The 22581-nt window shown below is 39.5% G+C and overlaps 2 protein-coding genes across 2 annotated transcripts; one reads left to right on the top strand and one right to left on the bottom strand.

The window, feature by feature from the left end:
- Positions 1-11: 11 nt before the first annotated feature.
- Positions 12-1832, bottom strand: pop7 (POP7 homolog, ribonuclease P/MRP subunit). The gene is made up of 2 exons (XM_026292371.2): positions 1697-1832; positions 12-1240 (listed from the first exon to the last, which is right to left on the bottom strand). Exon 2 carries the CDS (start codon positions 1176-1178, stop codon positions 723-725), a length of 456 nt encoding a protein of 151 aa, XP_026148156.1. The 5' UTR covers positions 1179-1240; positions 1697-1832; the 3' UTR covers positions 12-722.
- Positions 1833-9639: 7807 nt separating this feature from the next.
- LOC113142864 (up-regulator of cell proliferation-like) lies at positions 9640-20318 on the top strand. Its single transcript, XM_026328191.2, has 3 exons — positions 9640-9708; positions 12210-12395; positions 15646-20318. Exons 2-3 carry the CDS (start codon positions 12377-12379, stop codon positions 20316-20318), a joined length of 4692 nt encoding a protein of 1563 aa, XP_026183976.1. The 5' UTR covers positions 9640-9708; positions 12210-12376.
- The last annotated feature ends 2263 nt before the right edge of the window (positions 20319-22581 follow it).

The raw sequence follows: 22581 nt of genomic DNA, 5'->3' as shown, positions 1-22581 counted from the left end.
AGTCGGGATACTGACGTTCCAGCAAATTTTATTTTTGGACAGAAATCAAAATACAAGTCTTCAAGAAAACTGGCCACCACATCCATTTTGAACAAAACAAACACAACCAGGAGTTCAACAATATTAAACCAATTTTAAATAGACTCCAACAGTCTCTCTGACCTTGTGCTGAACCCACACTATAAACATTTTTTGAGAATACACTGTTGTGACATGGTGCCATAGAAGTTAGGTAGCTGAGGGATAACATCCTGACATGCTGAGTGGCTCACTACTGACATCTAATGGGCATTCACTATAACAACGTCCGCTTAAAAATAAACTTAGGATTTCTGGCCTTGTTTAAAAGTTTTTCTATTTATTAGTATCTTCAAACAATGAAATTATAAACACTTGCACAGACTCTTTAAATAAAAAATACATCTGTACATTTACATTTGGCACAAACTTGTCAACAAGAGTTGAATTACATTTGAGGTTTAACACAGCAGCTGCTTCAGGACAAGCATAATGAAAAAAGAATGACTAATAATCTGCAAATGACAAACTACATAACAAAGGAGCATGATAAATGTAGTCACATTTACTGATAAACACACTGCATGTTCTGTGCTCTGTTCTGCAGTCCCCTGCTGCTGTCTCCACACACACTGTCCCAGCAGACAACAAAGTCATTTGTCGTCTACGAGGGAACAAATAGGACTAGAAGACTATTAGTGAGATTACTGTGGGTCTGGGTAGAAGACCTTAATGTGAATAGCTGAGTTGTTGCGTGTACGTGTCATGGGCTCCCCGGCCTCATCAGGATCTTCAGGTTCCAGGTCGTCCACAAGCTCCACTGTGGAGGTGTTTGCTGCCAGCTGTAGTGCCCCCTGGCTGCTGGCCTGCAGCTGAAGGGCAATGTTGATGGCCCTGTTGATGGCCAGGCCGAGGCCATGGACACAGATCTCCCTGTGACCCCCACCTTCCAGAAGCTTCTGACAGCGTGCCAGCTGAGCCCGGAAATCAGTCTTCATGTTGACGTAGACGTCGTTCCGTCTCTTTGGGAGTTTCCGGGGGAGGCGTTTCCTCAGGGTGTACTCTACTGGGTCCATTTCTACAGCAGGAGGGGTGGAGTCAGTGTGCACTGGGGCTGCCTGAGGGATGGAGGATATCCCTGGATTGCGTGGCTCGGTCATGTTTCTCTCGGTCTGTTCGTGGATATATATGTTTAGTCTGCAGCTGGGCCCAACTGATGACACTGAGGAAACAAAGTTAAATATCAGAATCTATAGAAATGTGGTAAAATGACATAAGATCAATGTACCTTCCAGTAATGATTTTCACAAGACACTGACATGTATAATATTATATTATCACATGAAGAAAACGACACTAACTTACTGTTATTAGCTAGATGGAAAAAGTATGTTATTATATGACTTTATAAATAAACACAGGCTAATATTAGCTAACTAACTAACAGAGCAAACTAATACCACTGGGACAACACTTCATGTGATGATGCACCATAAACTAGACCCTAGCTGACGGTAGTTAGCATCATCCTGCTGCTCAGTGACAGAGGAGGAGGAACTAGCTGAGAAACACTGCTCGCTACATCAATATTCAGGCTAATAATGTCAACCCTGGCTAACGTGCTAGCACTAGGTCAGCTAAGCTAGTTAGCCGTGTAATCTACGGTGAGCAGACTTACCGTCACAGGACAGGTTTCACTGACCCCTTCGCCTTATTTTACGGTTTTACCGAGTGGGATGCATGTTGTCCCGGAGCAGCGACACTTGTCTCATCCAAACAGGATGTTGCCTCTGTGCGCCCCGGAAGTACTAACGTTTCTCCAGCCCGCCGGGTCACGTGTCTGTCAGCAACAATCTCCTCCGCTGTTTGTCCACGCTTTAATTACAGCTAAATATAACATCCGCTGTTGTTGTATCAGCTTTTCCAGTACAACTATTTAGTCGGATGAGTTTAGCTGTAATGAATCGTTGTTATATCTTAAATGTCACCGCTCTGCTATTTTGTGTTTCATGACCAAAAACAAACAAATAACTATTCATTCGATATGTTTGTACTTGCATGTGAAATGATGAGCACATATTGAAAGTGTAACCTTGTCGTTCACATTGATGTTTGATTTCTTGGGGAAATCGTGTAATTAACCATGTTGTTAAGACGTCACCCCTGGTTTCCTGCAGCACGTGTGTCTTTCATGGGACGATCCCAGAGTGGATTCACCCAGAGAAATAAATGGTGCGGTCTGCAGTGGGATACTTTAGGAAGACCCTTTAAATGGGTGCTCAGGCACCACCTAACTTTCATCTCAGCACCCCTAAAAATTACAGCATTGATCAATCATTAGGCCTATTGTTAACTAATGTCAGATTTTGTGAACATGTTCATTTTGTGAACATGTTTTATAATCTGACAAGGAGGTAGAAACAGTGTAGATGATGAAGGTTACTGTGGATTTTAAATTCAGCTGCTGCCTGTTCTGTGTGTGAACACTGGGTTGTTATTACTGTGCCTTAGAAAGTGTGTGTTACAGCTCCAACCAACGTTAGCTGACTTAGCTGTGCACTCCCCAGGTAACTGATGCACTTTATTATTTTAGTGTCCGTGCTATGGAGCAGTGTGCAGTATTATACAGCACTGCAATTATTCTTCTTCATTCACAAATGAAGGAAAACTCAGTTATATGTTCACAATAGACATAAAGGTGTAACTGTGTTACACAATATCTGTCTATTGTTTTTTCAAAGAAAACAAGCAGGTTCAGATGAGAAAGTGAGGTCAACCTAATATTCCATTAGAATAATGTTAGAAATTGATTTGGATCAATTCATAAGGCTCAGTAGGTTATAGATTCTGTGACTGGATGTTACGTTTGCTATTTCGTTGACAGCACAGAGAAGGAGAGAGGAGGACAGTGATGGAGACAAGGGCAGAGAGCAGGGTTTAGTCAGAGAGCATAAGGCCAAGTCTCTTCCACAGAGGTAAATTACATGCTGTTGACTGGGATGTGATTTGTTCCGCTATGTGGCTGATGGGAATGATTTTTATGATATAGAAGAAAATCACAAATATGAACAGATAGTCAATGTAAACAGTTTAACTTGAAAAGACTGTTTACTCTGAAGATTCAAAGTTTGCTTCTGTAAAATATGTGATATTTCTATTTTTAATGTATAATAAAGATTATTCAGCCTACATATGTGTAATGAATACAGTCATACTCACAGCTGACTCACTAAAGGGAAAACAATCAGCAGACTGGTTATGAATGTCTTGTAACATAATGTTTCCCAGATCAGAATTGTAGCGTAAAATCTGTCATAAATTCTATAGTAAACAGAAATATAATCACCTCATCTATTTGGGATTTACATGTTGAAAATGTAAGTTTAATTTTTCTTATCTTATTTCTCAAGTCTTGAAATTCTACACAAAAAAGAAACATCCATCCATCCATCCATCTTCTATACCCGCTTTTCCTGGCTCAGGGTCACGGGGATCTGCTGGAGCCTATCCCAGCTCTCTCTCGGGTGGAAGGCAGGGGTACACCCTGGACAGGTCACCAGTCCATCACAGGGCCACATATAGACACACAAAGACAGACAACCTCACACACTCACACTCACTCCTACGGGCAATTTTAGAGTCACCAATCAACCTGACATGCATGTTTTTGGACTGTGGGGGGAAACCAGAGTACCTGGAGTAAACCCACGCAAGCACAGGGAGAACATGCAAACTCCACACAGAAAGGCCGGGATGCGAACCCACGACCCACGACCTTCTTCTCCCTATACTAAGGAACTGTAACTCTCAGTCTAGTTTGCACTAACTTTAATCTTACTATGAACTGTGGAACTTCAATAACAGACAAAAGAAATGAAGTAGCTCACCAAACAAACCAGCACAAAGCAGCAGACAGATTAGCAGTTCTGACAACAAGGGGAATCAAGACTTTGCACAGTTCAGGTCCCAGTGACCCAGACCAAAACATTCAAAGCATGAGGTCTCCAGTGTATTCAGTACACACATACCCTTAGACTACACCACTACTACATATCTAAATGGCTTTGCTGTCATCAGCATTAATGCAGAACTCATTCAGAAGCTGTCATGCGATTGAATACCTGACAGTTTGGCAGCAAAAAGATGTAGATATATGTGTCTGTAAAACCTCTTGGAAGTGTGGATGATAAAACATAAGGACATTCAATGACATCTTGATTTTCATTATGTGTATGAATACATACTCCCCTCTCCTTTGCATACTGTTGAATATACATCTATCTATCTATCTATCTATCTATCTATCTATCTATCTATCTATCTAGTACACAGTAGTATACAGTACACAGTATTTTAGTTTAATTATTAATTCTGATGTAGTTCCTTGAAAAGTAATGCATTCATTTCAAAATGTATCAGTGCATCAGATGCAGCCTGCCCTGTGCTTGTTCCATTCAAAGCTGTGTTGGAGGCGTTTCAAAATTTACATGCAATGAAGCAACAAAAAGTTACGAGTTTTTTTGGCAGCATGGAATAGAACAAATTAAAAAACCCTAATGTGGGACATATTTTGCATTTCAGGCTTCTACAATATATTACAATACAAAGCCAAGGCACTGAACCCACAACAAGTACTGTTCCAAAATCCCCGAAGATGTGTCCTGGTCAGACTCAGGTTGGTTGACATATTAGTACTCTTAGTGCCAAGTTGTCTGAGGCAATTTGCATTTCTTAATGTGGGACAGGTCTGTTCCTAAAGTGGGATATGAAAAAATGTCTAACATAAAAACTCTCAATGCCAATAAATATACAAAATATGAAAGATAGAAACCTAAGTAAAAAACTGTTTGTCATAATTTTAAAATTAAAAATGCACAACCCTAATCAGATGTGCTTCAAAAAGCAAAATTCACAATAATTGATGGTATTGTTTTCCTTTGTTTCTCTTTCTGAACATGATTTGCATCTAAGGCCCGTCTAACAGAAACTTGTAACATGACAAACAATGTTTCGAATCAAGATGGACAATCCAGACAAGTGGTTTCATAGCCTGCCCCCCCAAAAACAACATATACTGTACTGTACCATTTCTCACATATTCACCTTTGTTTCTCTTTCTGATCATGATTTTCATCTGTGATGTGAAAACACTCAGTGAATAGTTACCTTTGTGGAACAAGTCAAGTCATCACAGCCTGACCTTTCATCTGATCTGTTAACTTGAATGTGGTAGACCCGGTTATGTTTAACATAATTGGAGCCGTGATTAAAATCTGAACTCCATTGTCTTTTCTTGCTGTCACCAAGTGAAACCACTGTGACTGAATCCAAGACTCTCTCTTTCCTCATCAATCCTGCTCATCACACAAGCAGCCTGTGTGCCCCCAATATTTACAGGACCCCCTGAGGCTATTTTTTTAAAACTGTGATTTATTACATGTACTACCACGGAGATTACTATCAAATCACGCAGTTTACATTTGCTTCAACTACAAGTTATACACAAACGCATATCTACTGCTGAATAACATACAGTACTAAGGTAGATACTTGTACTAACTTGGAACTCATCTCATTTATATGTTGAGGTTACACTGTATACAGGTTTAATGAATGCCCCACAAGCATCATCTTGTTTCACTACATCGACCAAATGGTGTGTGGGTAGATGCCAGCGGCCCATGACAGGAAAACATAACACTATATGCTCATCCTCTGTGAAAAGTGATGTAGAAATTCGCTTCGAAGCTATGAAATATAAAAGTCACCTTTACATGTATTACAAAGAAATCCCCCCCTCCCTGAACCGCCACCTTATCGTGGTGGAGGGGTTTGAGTGTCCGAATGATCTTAGGAGCTATGTTGTCAGGGGCTATATGCTCCTAGTAGGGTCTCCCAAGGCAAACAGGTCCTAGGTGACGGACCAGGCTAAGGGCGGTTCAATAGTACCTTATGAGGAAGAAGAAAACGAGAACTGTGACATTGCCTGATATGGTGAAGCTGGGGCCCGAAAAGGCAAGGTGGGGCCGCCCTTCTGTGGGCCCACCACTCGCAGCAGGATCCATGAGCGGCCGGTGCTTTGTGAATTGGGCAGTGTCAAGGGTGAGGACTTCGATGACCGGATCCCTGGAGGCTGAAACTGGCTCTAGGGACAAGGAAGCTGAGCTGAATGTCGAAGCTCTCTATTTACCGGTCAATCTACGTTCCTACTCTCATCTATGGTCATGAGCTTTAGGTCAATGGTACATGGTATTTTACCAGAGTCTCTCTTAGCAACTTTATTGATACCAGCGATTAAAGATAAAGCAGGTAAACTTAACAGTATGGACAACTATCAGCCCATAGCCCTGGCCAGCTCCTTATCTAAGGTGCTTAAAAGAAGTGCTCTTAATGACCCACATGAGATTAAATACCTTGGTCATTATGTTACCAGTGACCTCTCAGATGACAGGGACATGTACAGGCAACAGTGCAAATTATATGGACAAGCGAATATGCTGGCTCACAAGTTTAGCATGTGCTCATCTTATGTCAAAACTAGACTCTTTAAAGCTTGTTCTCCTCTGTACACTGCTCACCTGAAGACACTGTAGCGCCACAGCCAAATGATGATGTAACTCTCAGTCTAGTTTGCACTAACTTTAATCTTACTATGAACTGTGGAACTTCAATAACAGACAAAAGAAATGAAGTAGCTCACCAAACAAACCAGCACAAAGCAGCAGACAGATTAGCAGTTCTGACAACAAGGGGAATCAAGACTTTGCACAGTTCAGGTCCCAGTGACCCAGACCAAAACATTCAAAGCATGAGGTCTCCAGTGTATTCAGTACACACATACCCTTAGACTACACCACTACTACATATCTAAACGGCTTTGCTGTCATCAGCATTAATGCAGAACTCATTCAGAAGCTGTCATGCGATTGAATACCTGACAGTTTGGCAGCAAAAAGATGTAGATATACAGTGGGTACGGAAAGTATTCAGACCCCTTTAAATTTTTCACTCTTTGTGTCATTGCAGCCATTTGCCAAAATCAAAAAAGTTCATTTTATTTCTCATTAATGTACACTCAGCACCCCATCTTGACAGAAAAAAACAGAAATGTAGAAATTTTTGCAAATTTATTAAAAAAGAAAAACTGAAATATCACATGGTCATAAGTATTCAGACCCTTTGCAGTGACACTCATATTTAACTCACATGCTGTCCATTTCTTCTGATCCTCCTTGAGATGGTTCTGCTCCTTCATTGGAGTCCAGCTGTGTTTAATTAAACTGATTGGACTTGATTAGGAAAGGCACACACCTGTCTATATAAGATCTTACAGCTCACAGTGCATGTCAGAGCAAATGAGAATCATGAGGTCGAAGGAACTGCCCAAGGAGCTCAGAGACAGAATTGTGGCAAGGCACAGATCTGGCCAAGGTTACAAAAGAATTTCTGCATCACTCAAGGTTCCTAAGAGCACAGTGGCCTCCATAATCCTCAAATGGAAAAAGTTTGGGACAACCAGAACTCTTCCTAGACCTGGCCGTCCAGCCAAACTGAGCAATCGTGGGAGAAGAGCCTTGGTGAGAGAGGTAAAGAAGAACCCTAAGATCACTGTGGCTGAGCTCCAGAGATGCAGTAGGGAGATGGGAGAAAGTTCCACAAAGTCAACTATCACTGCAGCCCTCCACCAGTCGGGGCTTTATGGCAGAGTGGCCCGACGGAAGCCTCTCCTCAGTGCAAGATACATGAAAGCCTGCATAGAGTTTGCCAAAAAACACATGAAGGACTCCCAGACTATGAGAAATAAGATTCTCTGGTCTGATGAGACCAAGATTGAACTTTTTGGCGTTAATTCTAAGCGGTATGTGTGGAGAAAACCAGGCACTGCTCATCACCTGCCCAATACAATCCCTACAGTGAAACATGGTGGTGGGAGCATCATGTTGAGGGGGTGTTTTTCAGCTGCAGGGACAGGACAACTGGTTGCAATTGAAGGAAAGATGAATGCGGCCAAGTACAGAGATATCCTGGAAGAAAACGTCTTCCAGAGTGCTCAGGACCTCAGACTGGGCCGAAGGTTCACCTTTCAACAGGACAATGACCCTAAGCACACAGCTAAAATAACAAAGGAGTGGCTTCGGAACAACTCTGTGACCGTTCTTGACTGGCCCAGCCTGAGCCCTGACCTAAACCCAATTGAGCATCTCTGGAGAGACCTGAAAATGGCTGTCCACCAACGTTCACCATCCAACCTGACAGAACTGGAGAGGATCTGCAAGGAAGAACGGCAGAGGATCCCCAAATCCAGGTGTGAAACACTTGTTGCATCATTCCCAGGAAGTCTCATGGCTGTACTAGCTCAAAAGGGTGCTTCTACTCAATACTGAGCACAGGGTCTGAATACTTATGACCATGTGATATTTCAGTTTTTCTTTTTTAATAAATTTGCAAAAATTTCTACATTTCTGTTTTTTTCTGTCAAGATGGGGTGCTGAGTGTACATTAATGAGAAATAAAATGAACTTTTTTGATTTTGGCAAATGGCTGCAATGACACAAAGAGTGAAAAATTTAAAGGGGTCTGAATACTTTCCGTACCCACTGTATGTGTCTGTAAAACCTCTTGGAACTGCCAGAGCGTGGTGGTGGTGGTGGGGTGTTCCCCTACATCCCACTAACTGACCTTTTTCAAAGTCTAACATGATTAACATGGCTACAACACAAAGACTGGTTGAAGGAGTGTCAGAAACTTGGAATGAGACTTTAGTTGAAGATTAAAGTACCAACTTGGTGAGCTGTGCACATTTTTGTACTTGCCACAATTTTTTTTTTTTGCATTAGAACAAACAATGTATTAACATTTAAATAAAAGTTCACCTGGGGTTCACAAACTTTTGCATACAGGTGCATATACAAAGTATGTATTTTGCAGGTTTAATTTTAATAATTAATTATTAATTTTGATTAACTTTCTAGAAAAGTAATGATTTTTTGTAGCACTAATTTTATTTTTAATATGTTTTTAATTAGCAGAAAGAAAATACAGAAAGACTGTATTTCCAGGCAGTACATCAGATTTAGCATTTACAGTGACGCTAATTTGCTGCCCCCAGTCTAAGTTTGGTTTTTAAATGAGTCCTAAAACATCCAAACATAAATAAATCCAGGTGATATTATATTATTGTTGCAGACAAGGTATGAAAATATAACTGTGCAGCACATATTTACCTTTTGTTCACTAAGATCTTTGGTAAATGTTGGATTTGAGTATCTCAGATAATGAGCAAAAGGATTTAATTTGAATCAAATGTCAGTGTTTAATTTTGTGGGGAAATGTTTCATCAACAGTGTGTGATTCTCATGGCATCAGTGTTAAGATCACACTGTTTTAATTCTGCTGCACTGCAGAGAAACAACTTCTGGTGCTAAATAATCTGAGGTGGGTTTTTGGAAGCAGCACTTTACTGAGTAACACACCTTAACCTGGTAAACCTGACAGACCTGTTAAGGGTCTAGTGTGGGTTGTCTGTTTAGTCAACCCACACCTTTCAGCACCCTATGGCTTAAGAGGTTAAACCATAAGTGAAAGTATCATAACCCAGCAGAATAAAAGGGGCTGCACTGGGCTTCATCTGCAGCAGCACTTCACATCTGAGCAGAGCAGTAGTTCCATGGGCAAATCTCATCTACAGAGGTGAGTTATATACTGTTGTTTTGTCTGTCATTTGTTCTGTTATGTGACTTATACTGATGGGCATGTCCTGAAAAACTGGATGAACAACAGTATATGTATTTCTTTAATGCATTTTATTGACCAATCAACTTCATTCTTATGCAAATAATCAACAAAAATTATTTCACAAATGGTCAATTTTTCAGCTGTTTCGGCTGATTTGAAATTCTCTATAACATATCACCAGGTGCAAAGGATCATTTATGATGTATTCTTGAATTTAGTTGGAGACAGTAAAGAAAACAACAGACATTACTGTGGTGATTTTTACTTTTTCTGTAGTTAGCGTTCATTCAGCTTCTATAACCATAGTTTCATAATAAATAAATTCAATGAAAGCTTATTTTTGTGAAACCAGTATTTAAGTTTAACCATTTCATTTTCAACATCTTCTGTTAAATGTGTTAAATTATTTCCTGAACAAAAAAAAAGTTGTATCATCTGCAAATAAAACAAGTTTCAATAGATTTGAAACTTCACAGATATCATTTATATATAAGATGAAAAGAATCGGACCCAAGATTGATCCTTGTGGGACTCCACATTCAATACCCATGCATTTTGAGGTATGGCCCGCAAACTGTACATATTGTTGTCTTTTATGTAAGTAACTGGTCAACCAATTTAGGGCCACTCCTCTTATACCAAATGAATATAACTTTGAAATTAAAATAGAATGATCCACAGTATCAAATGCCTTCTTTAAATCAATAAAGACTCCTATTGCATATTTCTTTTCATCAATCGCCGTTGAAATATCTTCTATTATTTTCATTACTGGCAAGGCTGAAGATCAATTTGACTGAAAACCATATTGACTGTCATTTAATAATACATTTTTTTCAACAAAACAATTAAATTTTTTAACAAACAACTTTTCTAAGATTTTAGAGAATTGAGAAAGCAATGATACTGGCCTGTAGTTATTAAAACAATGTTTATCACCTGTTTTGAGAAATGGAATAACTTTAGCAGTTTTCATACCATCTAGGAAAGTACCTGTTTTAAATGAAAGATTGAAAACATAACATAGGGGTCTAATTATAAAATCTATAGTCATTTTTATAATTTTCATATCAATACATCACTATCAGTTGATGTCTTGCTTTTTAATTTTTGCACCACAGACAGTATCTCTTTTTCATCCACCTCCGATAGAAACATTGATTGCATTACCTTATTCTCCCCTTTCCAACCTTCATTCAAATATCCCTGTTTACTTGTAATTTTATTTGCTAAGTGAGGTCCTATATTTCTAAAAAAATGAATTAAATTCATTAACCACTATATCCAAATTTTTTATTACATTATTATCTGTTATAAAATAATTTGGTAGTTCTAGTGGTCCTGTCTTATTACCCATTACCTTGTTAAGAACCTTGTCTTTGTAAGAAAGTTTTACTGAATGATTAAGTAGATGATCTAACAAGTGTTATTGTTATGGTGTGAGAACATTGCAGCAGTTTCGGGGGTGGGAGGATGTAACTGCAGGTTTGTCATTTCAGCACATTGATTAGCAAAATATTAGGGCTGCACATATCGATCATTTTTGGAATCGAGTATTCTACCGAGTATTTCAGTGATTACTCGAGTAATCGGATAAAACTGACTTCTGCATTTTTAAACAATAATACTATTGTGGAAACAACATGTTACCTTAAAATGACGTTACCTTGTGTCGGCTCGACAGGACACCGGTCTGGTTCACAGCCGGATGCTTTCTGTTCAGATGCTGAAGCATTGATGAAGTGCTGTTGTAGTTTGCCAGTTCTACTGTACAATACACGCACTACACCGTGTTGTCATCTTTTTAAAGTTTGAAACGATCCCAAAAAATTGGGACATTTTCTGCCTTTTACGGACGGTTTCGCTCTCTGCCGTAAGTGCCAACATTTGATACGGAAATGCATTGTGCGACAGTGATTACGGTCCGTGTGGAACAATGATCCCTATGCGTAGCAGGTGCAATAACGCAACTGATAGTAATTAAACAAGTTTCGAGCATTTTTTTGTAATCGAATTCATCAATGATTCTTTGCAGCCCTACAGAACATTTCGTTCAGAACATGGCGTTGATTGGTAGGATATTTAAATAAGGAGTTGAATGAACCTTCAGTGAGAAGCTGTTTCAATAATCAGGAGAAGTGTGGGATGACTGACTAACCACAATGGAGGTAAATATTTTGTCCATCTGCTAAAAAGGCAGAAAAATAAAATGGAAACACTCTCCTATATAAGTTAATTCATTATATTGCATCATATTTTTTATCATTTATAAAGAAAATTGGTGATGAAGATATATGTATTGATCTTTACTGTGAGGAAACAACAGACCCTCCAACAGCAGTGATGGATGAACTTGACAGAGGTCAGCAGAAAGACACTAATTGATGTACAGTGTGTATGTAGGTAACTTTAATTAAAGCATTATGATCATCAGCATATTATTATTATTTCCACAGTTCCCTGCTGTCCTGGGAGGATCAAAGTCTCTAATGTCAGCAGTGAGTCAGTGTCTTTGCATTTGGACACTCCTGCTGGTGAAGTGGAGAACTACACTGTGACCATTTCCAGGGAGGGGGAGAAAGTTTCTGATGAACTGAAGAATCAAAGTATAGACACACCTGACATGGCAGCTACACATTTAAGTAAGTTATAGAAAATGAAGCAATAAATCACAGGGGTTTTCCACATTAATGGACTTTGCAAATGGGCATTAAAGGGCAGAGATAATAAATGTATTTAGGTAACCCGAATGAACATTTTAGCACGGCAGTCTCAGCTCAAAGTGATAACACATTTCTACATGCTGCTGTTTGCTGAAAATTATATTTGAACTTGAGTCTAATGCTGAACCTGCTGATGAAGGCCCCATCTGGCTTGAAAAGGACAAGATCATTTTGTTCATATTAGACTCAGGGATTTCCCTTAAAATTCAAAGTAGTTACATTGTAGTAGTAACATACATTTTGAAAATCAAAAGCAACTGGGGTTTGTTCAGTTGCATTACAAAATTGATAAAATAGTGATTAAAACAATTTGCAACCCAAAATTAATCTCAGTCTCAATCTGTCACCACACCCTTTTGTTTTAAATTGAAATGCAAACCTTCAGTCCTATCATCAAGGTGGGTCCCACACCTGCATCTACTATGACTCGCCCCTGACCCTGTGTCTGATTGGTTAACTCTAACTGTGAGCTTGACCAATCAAGGTAGCAAGTTTTTTTTTTCTATAAGTTATATTACTGTAAAAGATTTGTCTTCTTACCTTCTTTTTATTCTTTCTATTTTATTAAAATTTTATGCAATAGTATTTGAGTTATGTTAAAACTAAATTAACGTTGTTATTAAATGATAAGTATTAAATTATGCAGGATGTTTTTACATGCAGCCTACTGATTTGTGATTAGGTAGTTGCAATTTTAAACATTTAGGCCACCTGAAATCTACTGTTTGCTACAGGGTTTGTCTGAGAAATTAACCTGTCAAAGAAAACAAACAACAAAAGACAATTGAGGAAGTGTAATGCTAACTCCAACAGGAATATCAATTTATTTACACTGAAAAATGTCCTTAACATATGTTCTATCTCATTTATAAACACAGTAGTATGATATACAAAAGACACTTGATAAAGTCTGCTGGAGTGAACAAACATGGAGATAATGAAGATAAGAATTATTCTCTAACTTCTCTTTGACACATTGCTTCAGATATTTAAACATCTACCATCTTTTTAGGTTTTACTCTTGGGTCCCACAACACAGTGGCACCGTTTACAGTATGAACTAGTTTAGCTCTGTTTTATTGTTGTAATGTTGATAACTGACAAATCCAAAAACACCATGCAATACATACTGAGGCAAAATAACAATGAACATGCTCTAACCAATGAAAATGACTGTTATCAATCAATGTTTAACTAATGCAAACCTTTTGTTCCTTACTAAACTACATTTACACAATTTACATACATTACATAATTGACAAAAATGTTGATCATATATATTTTAAATTACAACACAACAGAACAGTAGAACTTTAGTAAGAATACTTGCCATCAATAACATCCATCCATCCATTATCTATACCCGCTTATAGGGTCATGTGGATCTACTGGATCTCTTTTGGTGAAAGGCAGGGGTACACCCTGGACAGGTCACCAGTCCATCACTGCTTTGTGCCACATTCTCAGACTTTTCAACATACAGTGGGTACGGAAAGTATTCAGACCCCTTTAAATTTTTCACTCTTTGTGTCATTGCAGCCATTTGCCAAAATCAAAAAAGTTCATTTTATTTCTCATTAATGTACACTCAGCACCCCATCTTGACAGAAAAAAACAGAAATGTAGAAATTTTTGCAAATTTATTACAAAAGAAAAACTGAAATATCACATGGTCATAAGTATTCAGACCCTTTGCAGTGACACTCATATTTAACTCACATGTTGTCCATTTCTTCTGATCCTTCTTGAGATGGTTCTGCTCCTTCATTGGAGTCCAGCTGTGTTTAATTAAACTGATTGGACTTGATTAGGAAAAGCACACACCTGTCTATATAAGACCTTACAGCTCACAGTGCATGTCAGAGCAAATGAGAATCATGAGGTCGAAGGAACTGCCCAAGGAGCTCAGAGACAGAACTGTGGCAAGGCACAGATCTGGCCAAGGTTACAAAAGAATTTCTGCAGCACTCAAGGTTCCTAAGAGCACAGTGGCCTCCATAATCCTCAAATGGAAAAAGTTTGGGACGACCAGAACTCTTCCTAGACCTGGCTGTCCAGCCAAACTGAGCAATCGTGGGAGAAGAGCCTTGGTGAGAGAGGTAAAGAAGAACCCAAAGATCACTGTGGCTGAGCTCCAGAGATGCAGTAGGGAGATGGGAGAAAGTTCCACAAAGTCAACTATCACTGCAGCCTCCACCCGTCGGGGCTTTATGGCAGAGTGGCCTGACGGAAGCCTTTCCTCAGTGCAAGACACATGAAAGCCCACATAGAGTTTGCCAAAAAACACATGAAGGACTCCCAGACTATGAGAAATAAGATTCTCTGGTCTGATGAGACCAAGATTGAACTTTTTGGCGTTAATTCTAAGCGGTATGTGTGGAGAAAACCAGGCACTGCTCATCACCTGCCCAATACAATCCCTACAGTGAAACATGGTGGTGGGAGCATCATGTTGTGGGGGTGTTTTTCAGCTGCAGGGACAGGACGACTGGTTGCAACTGAAGGAAAGATGAATGTGGCCAAGTACAGCGATATCCTGGAAGAAAACCTCTTCCAGAATGCTCAGGACCTCAGACTGGGCCGAAGGTTCACCTTTCAACAGGACAATGACCCTAAGCACACAGCTAAAATAACAAAGGAGTGGCTTCGGAACAACTCTGTGACCGTTCTTGACTGGCCCAGCCAGAGTCCTGACCTAACCCCAATTGAGCATCTCTGGAGAGACCTGAAAATGGCTGTCCACCAACGTTCACCATCCAACCTGACAGAACTGGAGAGGATCTGCAAGGAAGAATGGCAGAGGATCCCCAAATCCAGGTGTGAAAAACTTGTTGCATCATTCCCAAGAAGACTCATGGCTGTACTAGCTCAAAAGGGTGCTTCTACTCAATACTGAGCACAGGGTCTGAATACTTATGACCATGTGATATTTCAGTTTTTCTTTTGTAATAAATTTGCAAAAATTTCTACATTTCTGTTTTTTTCTGTCAAGATGGGGTGCTGAATGTACATTCATGAGAAATAAAATGAACTTTTTTGATTTTGGCAAATGGCTGCAATGACACAAAGAGTGAAAAATTTAAAGGGGTCTGAATACTTTCCGTACCCACTGTATATGCATAAATTTATGTTTGTCTATTTGAAGTAACAATCATCTTCATGCCCACAGAGACACAACTGCAGAGCCTGCTGGAGGATCTGGGGTTGGAGCAGCACTACAGAGAGAAGCTGTCACTGAGCAGAATACTTCAGATTGATGAGAAGACCATTACTGATGAACCTGCCAAGTCTAATTCAGATCTTCCATGGTATTTTCTGAAGAAACTGATGATGGTTAATGTGACAGCCAGGGATGTGAAATGTACATCACAAGGTGAATCAACCAGCGACTCTGCACATGGTGTTGACAAGTTAGATTTTGCAGACCTGTTTGACAGTCCAAACTCAGGTGATGTGCTGAACCCCCTCGACATAATCACTGCTCTGTTTCTGGTTTCTGATGGTTTTGTCCGACAGGAAATGGCACTCAAAATGTCTATGTGTCAGTTTTCTGTACCTCTGCTGCTTCCCAACTCTGACACACAACAGTCCACACTCATGCTGTGGGCCATGAGAGACATTGTTAAGAAGTACAGACCTCAGTCACTCTCAGAATCCAAAGGCTTCATTGAAGACAGAATTGTTCTCTCTGATCTTCCAATGATATCTTTTGTGAGACTGGGTGAGTGCTCCCTGTCCAAGTCAGAGATCCTCAATAAGCTTCTGAGCAGTTCTCAGCAGTACCATGACACCTTTGTTCACTGTAACATGCAGGGTGGTGACAGTCCAAGAAGAATTTCCAGTGGACTGGTTGAAATTACTTGGTATCCTCCTTGTGGAAACAAAAACATTGATATTTTCAGTGAGCCAGTAGCTGTAGCTAACCTTCGTGGGGATGTTGCTTCATTTGAAACACAATTTTCTTTTTTGTGTCTGACATCTGCAGCAGTTTTTGTGTTCTTTGACAATTTGGACTCTGAGAGTGAACTGCTTATCAACCAGCACCACAAGGCACAGATCTTCTTGGTGAGCAACCCTGAGAGTAAGAGCTTCAGACGAGATGCATTCAGAAATGTAGCAACCAAGTTGGGCTTGACTAAGAGCAACATTGTTTTGAAAAACAAGGGGATAAATGATGCAGAGTTTGTCAAAAAATTGAGGGAAACAGTCAGTAACATAGTTGAGAACTCAAAGATGAAGATGAAAATAGAGCAGATGGCTGAAATTGCCCATGAACTGGGAATCTCAGTTGATGAGGATTGTCCACAGTGCAAGGCTGCTAAGAAAAATGCAGATACCATCACTGCAGAAATTCAAGACATCCCAAATTACAAAGAAGCACAGCTTCCCCTGCAAGGCCAAATATGGAAGGAACTGACAAGTTTAGAGAAGGAGGAGTTTCGTCTTCGAAAAGTTGGGTCTCAAAACATAGAAATGTACAAAAGTGATCTTCAGGAAAAGAAAAAAGAACTTCGGAAACAACAGAACTCTTATGACATGTCAAAGGCAATGTCATGCTTCATCAGTGCTATATCAAGGCCAGGAACAGAGAGATGTTATTTCCTGAAATGGATGCGAATGAACCTTGATAACCTGTCTCGAGAAAAACTGTCTGACCTCAGAGAGCAGTACAAAAGGAAATGCAAGGACTCTGAGAAGAAAGAGGAGATTAAAGACATTGACAAACAACTTTCCAACAGCTCACTGGGGACTGAACACTTCTTCCGTGAAATGGGTCAAATCTATGAAGCTTCGCTTTCCCTTCCAGAAACATCCCAATCACGTCAACAACTGAAGCATCTGCCCAAACTGTGTGCAGAGTTACTGCGTGATGGATTTCCTCTTGAGCTGGTAGATGGAGATGCATCCAACATACCTCTCAGATGGGCCAGTGACGTCCTCGCTCAGCTCAGTGACTTGGTGTCTCCACAGAACAAGATCCTGGTAGTCACAGTTCTTGGAGTTCAGAGCACAGGAAAGTCCACTCTCCTTAACACCATGTTTGGAGTGCAGTTTGCAGTCAGCAGTGGTCGATGTACTCGAGGTGCTTTTATGTTGCTGCTCAGAATCAATGAAGATGTTAAAAAAGTTCTCAACTGTGACTTCATGGTGATCATTGACACTGAGGGCTTAAAGTCACCAGAACTGGCACAGCTGGATGACAGTCATGAGCACGACAATGAGCTAGCAACACTTGTTGTGGGGCTGAGTGATATCACCATTATCAACATTGCAATGGAGAACTCCACAGAAATGAAGGACATTCTCCAAATAGTTGTACATGCTTTTCTCAGGATGAAAGAGGTGGGCAAGAAGCCCAAATGTCAGTTTGTCCACCAGAATGTGTCTGATGTTTCAGCCCATGAGAAGAACTTAAGAGACAGGAAAATACTGTTTCAGCAGCTAAATGAGATGACCCAGGCTGCAGCCAAAATGGAAAAGAAAGACGAGTACAAGAGCTTCACTGATGTAATGGAGTATAGTCCAGACACAGGGAACTGGTACGTTCCTGGACTCTGGAATGGAAACCCACCAATGGCACCAGTGAATGCAGGTTACAGTGAGGCTGTATATGAGTTCAAGAAAAACATCATCCAACTACTGGGAAGCTGTGAATCATCTGCTAATAAAATCTTGGACTTTACAGAGTGGATGACCAGCCTGTGGAGGGCAGTAAAACATGAAAACTTCATCTTCAGCTTCAGAAACAGCCTAGTGGCTGATGCATACATGAGGCTGTGCACAGAGTTCAACAAATGGGAATGGGAATTCAAGAAAGACATGTACACATGGGTTACAAATGCTGAAACAAGGATTTCAAATTTCGGTACAGCTGCTGCAACATCTGAAACATCTGACATCAAAGAACTTCTCATGGATTTGAAAACTGAGGCCTGTTTAGTTCTGTCTAATGGGGAGACAAAGCTTCTTGATAATCTGACACAGTACTTCACACAAACAGAAGGTCATGTCTGTCTGGTAGAAAGATACAAAGCCGACTTTGAAAACAGTGCAAAAAGCCTTGGAAAAGAAATGAAGAGCTCAGTGTCTCATCAGCTGGAAGCAGCAGCTGACATCAGACGGGGACAGACAGAAGTTGATAGAATCAAGCAAGATCACACAAAAGAAATAGAGAAGGCAGTGTGTGCACTGATTGATGAATGTCGGAAGAGAAATGTCCAGATGACAGACGACGAACTGGACAAAGAATTTGAAAAGATGTGGAATGAAACACTGAAGAAACTTTCTTTTTCTGAACAGAAGGCAACAGATGTTTTCGCCAGTGTGTCCTATTACCTGAGAATTAACCTGTCACATAAGGGAAGTCATGCATCTGAATTGTTAAATGATAAAAACCTGCGTGATTGTGGTCTGGAGCCTTTTAAATTTACAGCTGAAAAAAAATTTAAAGCCAAAATAATTAAATGGCTTAACCGTCCAGATCACTTAAAGGCAGTAGAAAAACTGTCTGACAGCATCATAGATGCCTGCACACAGTTTGTGACTGAAAAACCTTTAAGAAAAACCAATTACCATGAAACCTACATCCAGGAGATCCTACACATGATTGATGAGAGGCTGCAAAACAACCGGGACCTTAAGACAGCCACAGAGTTTGAAGTTTCTCTAAAACAGCACATCTGTGGAGCTGCAGCCAGACACTTCCAGAAGATGCATGAAGATTTCCTCCAGGTGAATGATCCTTACAGATGTCTGATGAAAAACAAGGAGAAGTTTCGTGCTGATTTTAAAGATGTGTTCCATGAACGAGACCAGTGCCAAAAGAAGGCAGAAGAGTTCACCAACCAATGTCTGAAACCTGCAGTTGAAAACTTTGTCAATCGTTTCCTGGGTCATGACGTCATTGGTGAAATGCTGACAACACAGCAGTTCAGCACACGGATGGACTTAGAATATTCAATTTTACAGGATTTGCTTTCACAGGGTAAATTTGAAAAGTATGTGAGCTACATTTCCTCATATGAGGAATATGTGAAAAAGTGGATTCATCAGCAAATAGAGAAACACTTCTCAGATGGATCTAAAATGTCTGAATTTGAGGATCAACATCTTCAGTCAAGTATCAGCAGCATAAATGATGCCATCAAAAAGGCCAAAATGAAAAATAGCAGCAGTCTGAAGACATTTGTTGAAAATATCTGCAAGGAACTTGGTGATAAACTGGTCATTTCCCAGGATGCACTTGGTGCCTTCATGATCCTGAACACTGCTGACCCAGAACAGTTTGCTCACTGGCTCACAGTGTCTCTCAGTGAGATGGGACAAGCTCTGAAAGAGCAGTTTAAAAAATCAGGCATCTGGACAAAACTAAATAAACTTCACCTGAAGCCTCAGACTGAGCTGTTTAACAGACTGATTGGATGTGGTAAACAGTGTCCATTCTGCAAAGCACCTTGTGATGCAGGAGGAACAAACCATGAAGAACATCATGTTTCACTACACCGGCCAAATGGTTTGGGTGGATACCAATGGACCACAACAGGAAAACTTGCCACTGACATATGCTCATCCTCTGTAAACAGTGACGTAAATTTTAGCTGTGAAGCTACAGAATATAAAAGTTACCCTTACAAGCGTTACAGGGAAATTTTCCCAGACTGGAAAATTGTTTCAGATGTAAGTGTTCGGGCATCAAGCTACTGGAAATATGTGATGACAAAGTTCAACAATCGCTTTGCCAAAGAATACAATGCAAAACCTGCTGAGATTCCTAAAGAGTGGAAAAATATTCAATGCAAGCAGGCAGAAGAGAGTCTCAAAGTGTCATTTTCCATGAAGTGAAAATAACAATATTCATCTTTCGTTTCCAGTGTGGACATCCTCCTCCTTGATTTTATATTAATTTTTATGATATAGAGGAAAATCACAAATAGGAACAGATAGTCAGTAAAACATCTAAATCAACATGATTATTTACTCTTATGTTTGAATGTCTGTTTCTGTTAAATGAGAAAATATTTACATTTTTGATGTTTTAAAAGATTTTTCAGCATATATATCAATGTATAAGAAACATGACAGAAAGCTGTTTTTCATCTCATTTACTATAATATGTGATGTTCGGAGCTCAGCATTTTATTATATTTGTTTTTATTTCAATGAATTGTTCTGATGATTATCATTTTTACACATTCAAAGGAATTACAGTCTACTCCTTGCATATGTGGCGTCAGTATGTATACCCTTCTGATCTCTGTTTGAATAAAGAGAATTAAATCAAAAACAGAGCTGCAGCAGAATAAAATAACATTTAGCTCAAGTAAAAAAACAAAACAACAACAACAAAAAAAAAAAAAAACACGTAAAATAAAAAGAAGCCTATTAGGAAATTAAAAAAAAAAAAAAAGTTGACTTAAGTGTAAGACTGGAGATAACTCGATTGTCTAGAGGAATTTAGTTCCACAGTCTAGGAACAATAATGGTAAAGGCACAATAGCCCCAGCGCTTGCATCCAGATTGTGGAGCCTTGAACAGTGATTGGCCAGATGATCTGAGGTGTCTCTCATGGCTACAATAATGTAAAAGATCTCGGAGGTAGGAAGGAGCCAGGTCATTTTAAGAGTTAAAAAACTGTAAAATCTTAAAATGAATTTTAAAAGATAGGACACATTATGTCTGTGGCTTACAGTGTTGGGAGTAACGCATTACAAAAGTAATGCCATTACAGCGATACATTATTTTATTGCTGTAACATATCACATTACTGATACCATTTAGGCAATGTTATACCTGTTACAATCTCAGTAATGCAATCCTAACAAGAAGGAGTCACCAACATTGCAAGACACACAACATCAGAGAAAAAATTCTGCAGGTAAAATAGTCTATTTCACTTGGCAACACCAAGTGAACTCTACATGGAGAAATGGCACAACATCCACTGGATATATAATAGATGAATAAGCTACTGCCTAGTCATACTTCTGTAGGTATTTTAGTGAAAGTAACTCAAAACTAACACAAATTACAATTCAGAGACAATAATATTGTAATGTGACTACATTAGATACTTTCAAATCAAAGTAACTAATAATATAAAACATATTACATTTTGTTAATAACTTGCCCAACACTGGCGGCTTAAGAAAAAGTGGTCCGATCTAAATGTACACCAAATCTTTCTACTCCTTTATCAACAATTTGAAGACCAGTGTAACAGGAGAACACCATTCATGCTGCTGTGACTGTCAGAAAATGATTAGGATCCATGGGACTGCACACAGCCTGTTGAACATAACTGGCCCAATCTTTCTTATGCAGCTGATTTTGTTGGGATCCAGCAGTGATAAAACAGACCAAGTGAGTCTCTTTGGTAGTACGAAAGTATGTCTTTTTGTCTTTGACTAATTTGAGGATATTGTAATGGAATAATAATTGCAGCCATAGGAAAGTCTGGTTAGTGTGCATTCTTCAGTCATAGCTCCTGAAGGTAGATTACAAACAGGACAGTCTGTACTGGGGTGATTATATTCAATACTTGCCTGTGACAGATGTCTTAACTCTTTCTGATGTACTGTTTTACTCAGTTATGAATGAAACATTTGCAATGTAGGTAAGTATGTAAGCAAGCAGTCAATGTGCCATCACACAGCCAGTTTCAGAAGCCAAGCCTTTTTCAGAATCAGAATCAGAATGAGCTTTATTGCCAAGTGAGTGTGCACACTTTTTGTTTACTTTTCTACAAGCAGACTTACTGGGACTATCAAAGCTGGCAGTTCGTCTTCTAGCTGAAGAACTGGAGACATTTCTCACAGGTAACTGATGAGGAAACCAACGAGTCCTTAACACATGGATGGATAACGGAGTTAACAGTGTAAAGTGTTTTGGAACAATGAAAGTTAGAAATAGTTTGAGACAGATATTGCAATTTGCTGGTTTCACTGTTTTAATCTATAAGGAAACGCTTAAAAGTATCTAGAGACACTTTGTCTTTTTACAATATGCATACTACCTGTCTACAGCACCTTGTGATGTGCAAGTGGTATCATTTACCAAGGTGCAGTAGTCGAATCATCTGATTTTGTGCTTGGAATGAAAGCCACTG

The sequence above is a fragment of the Mastacembelus armatus genome, chromosome 18, assembly GCF_900324485.2.
Source record: "Mastacembelus armatus chromosome 18, fMasArm1.2, whole genome shotgun sequence".
NCBI classification, from domain to species: domain Eukaryota; kingdom Metazoa; phylum Chordata; class Actinopteri; order Synbranchiformes; family Mastacembelidae; genus Mastacembelus; species Mastacembelus armatus.
The sequence above is the reverse complement of the archived record's forward strand: the minus strand, read 5'-3'. Positions and strand labels throughout refer to the sequence as shown.

What these genes read in the sequence shown, in the direction of transcription:
- pop7 (XM_026292371.2), bottom strand. Translation starts at nt 1,178, where the DNA reads ATGACCGAGCCACGCAATCCAGGGATATCCTCCATCCCTCAGGCAGCC.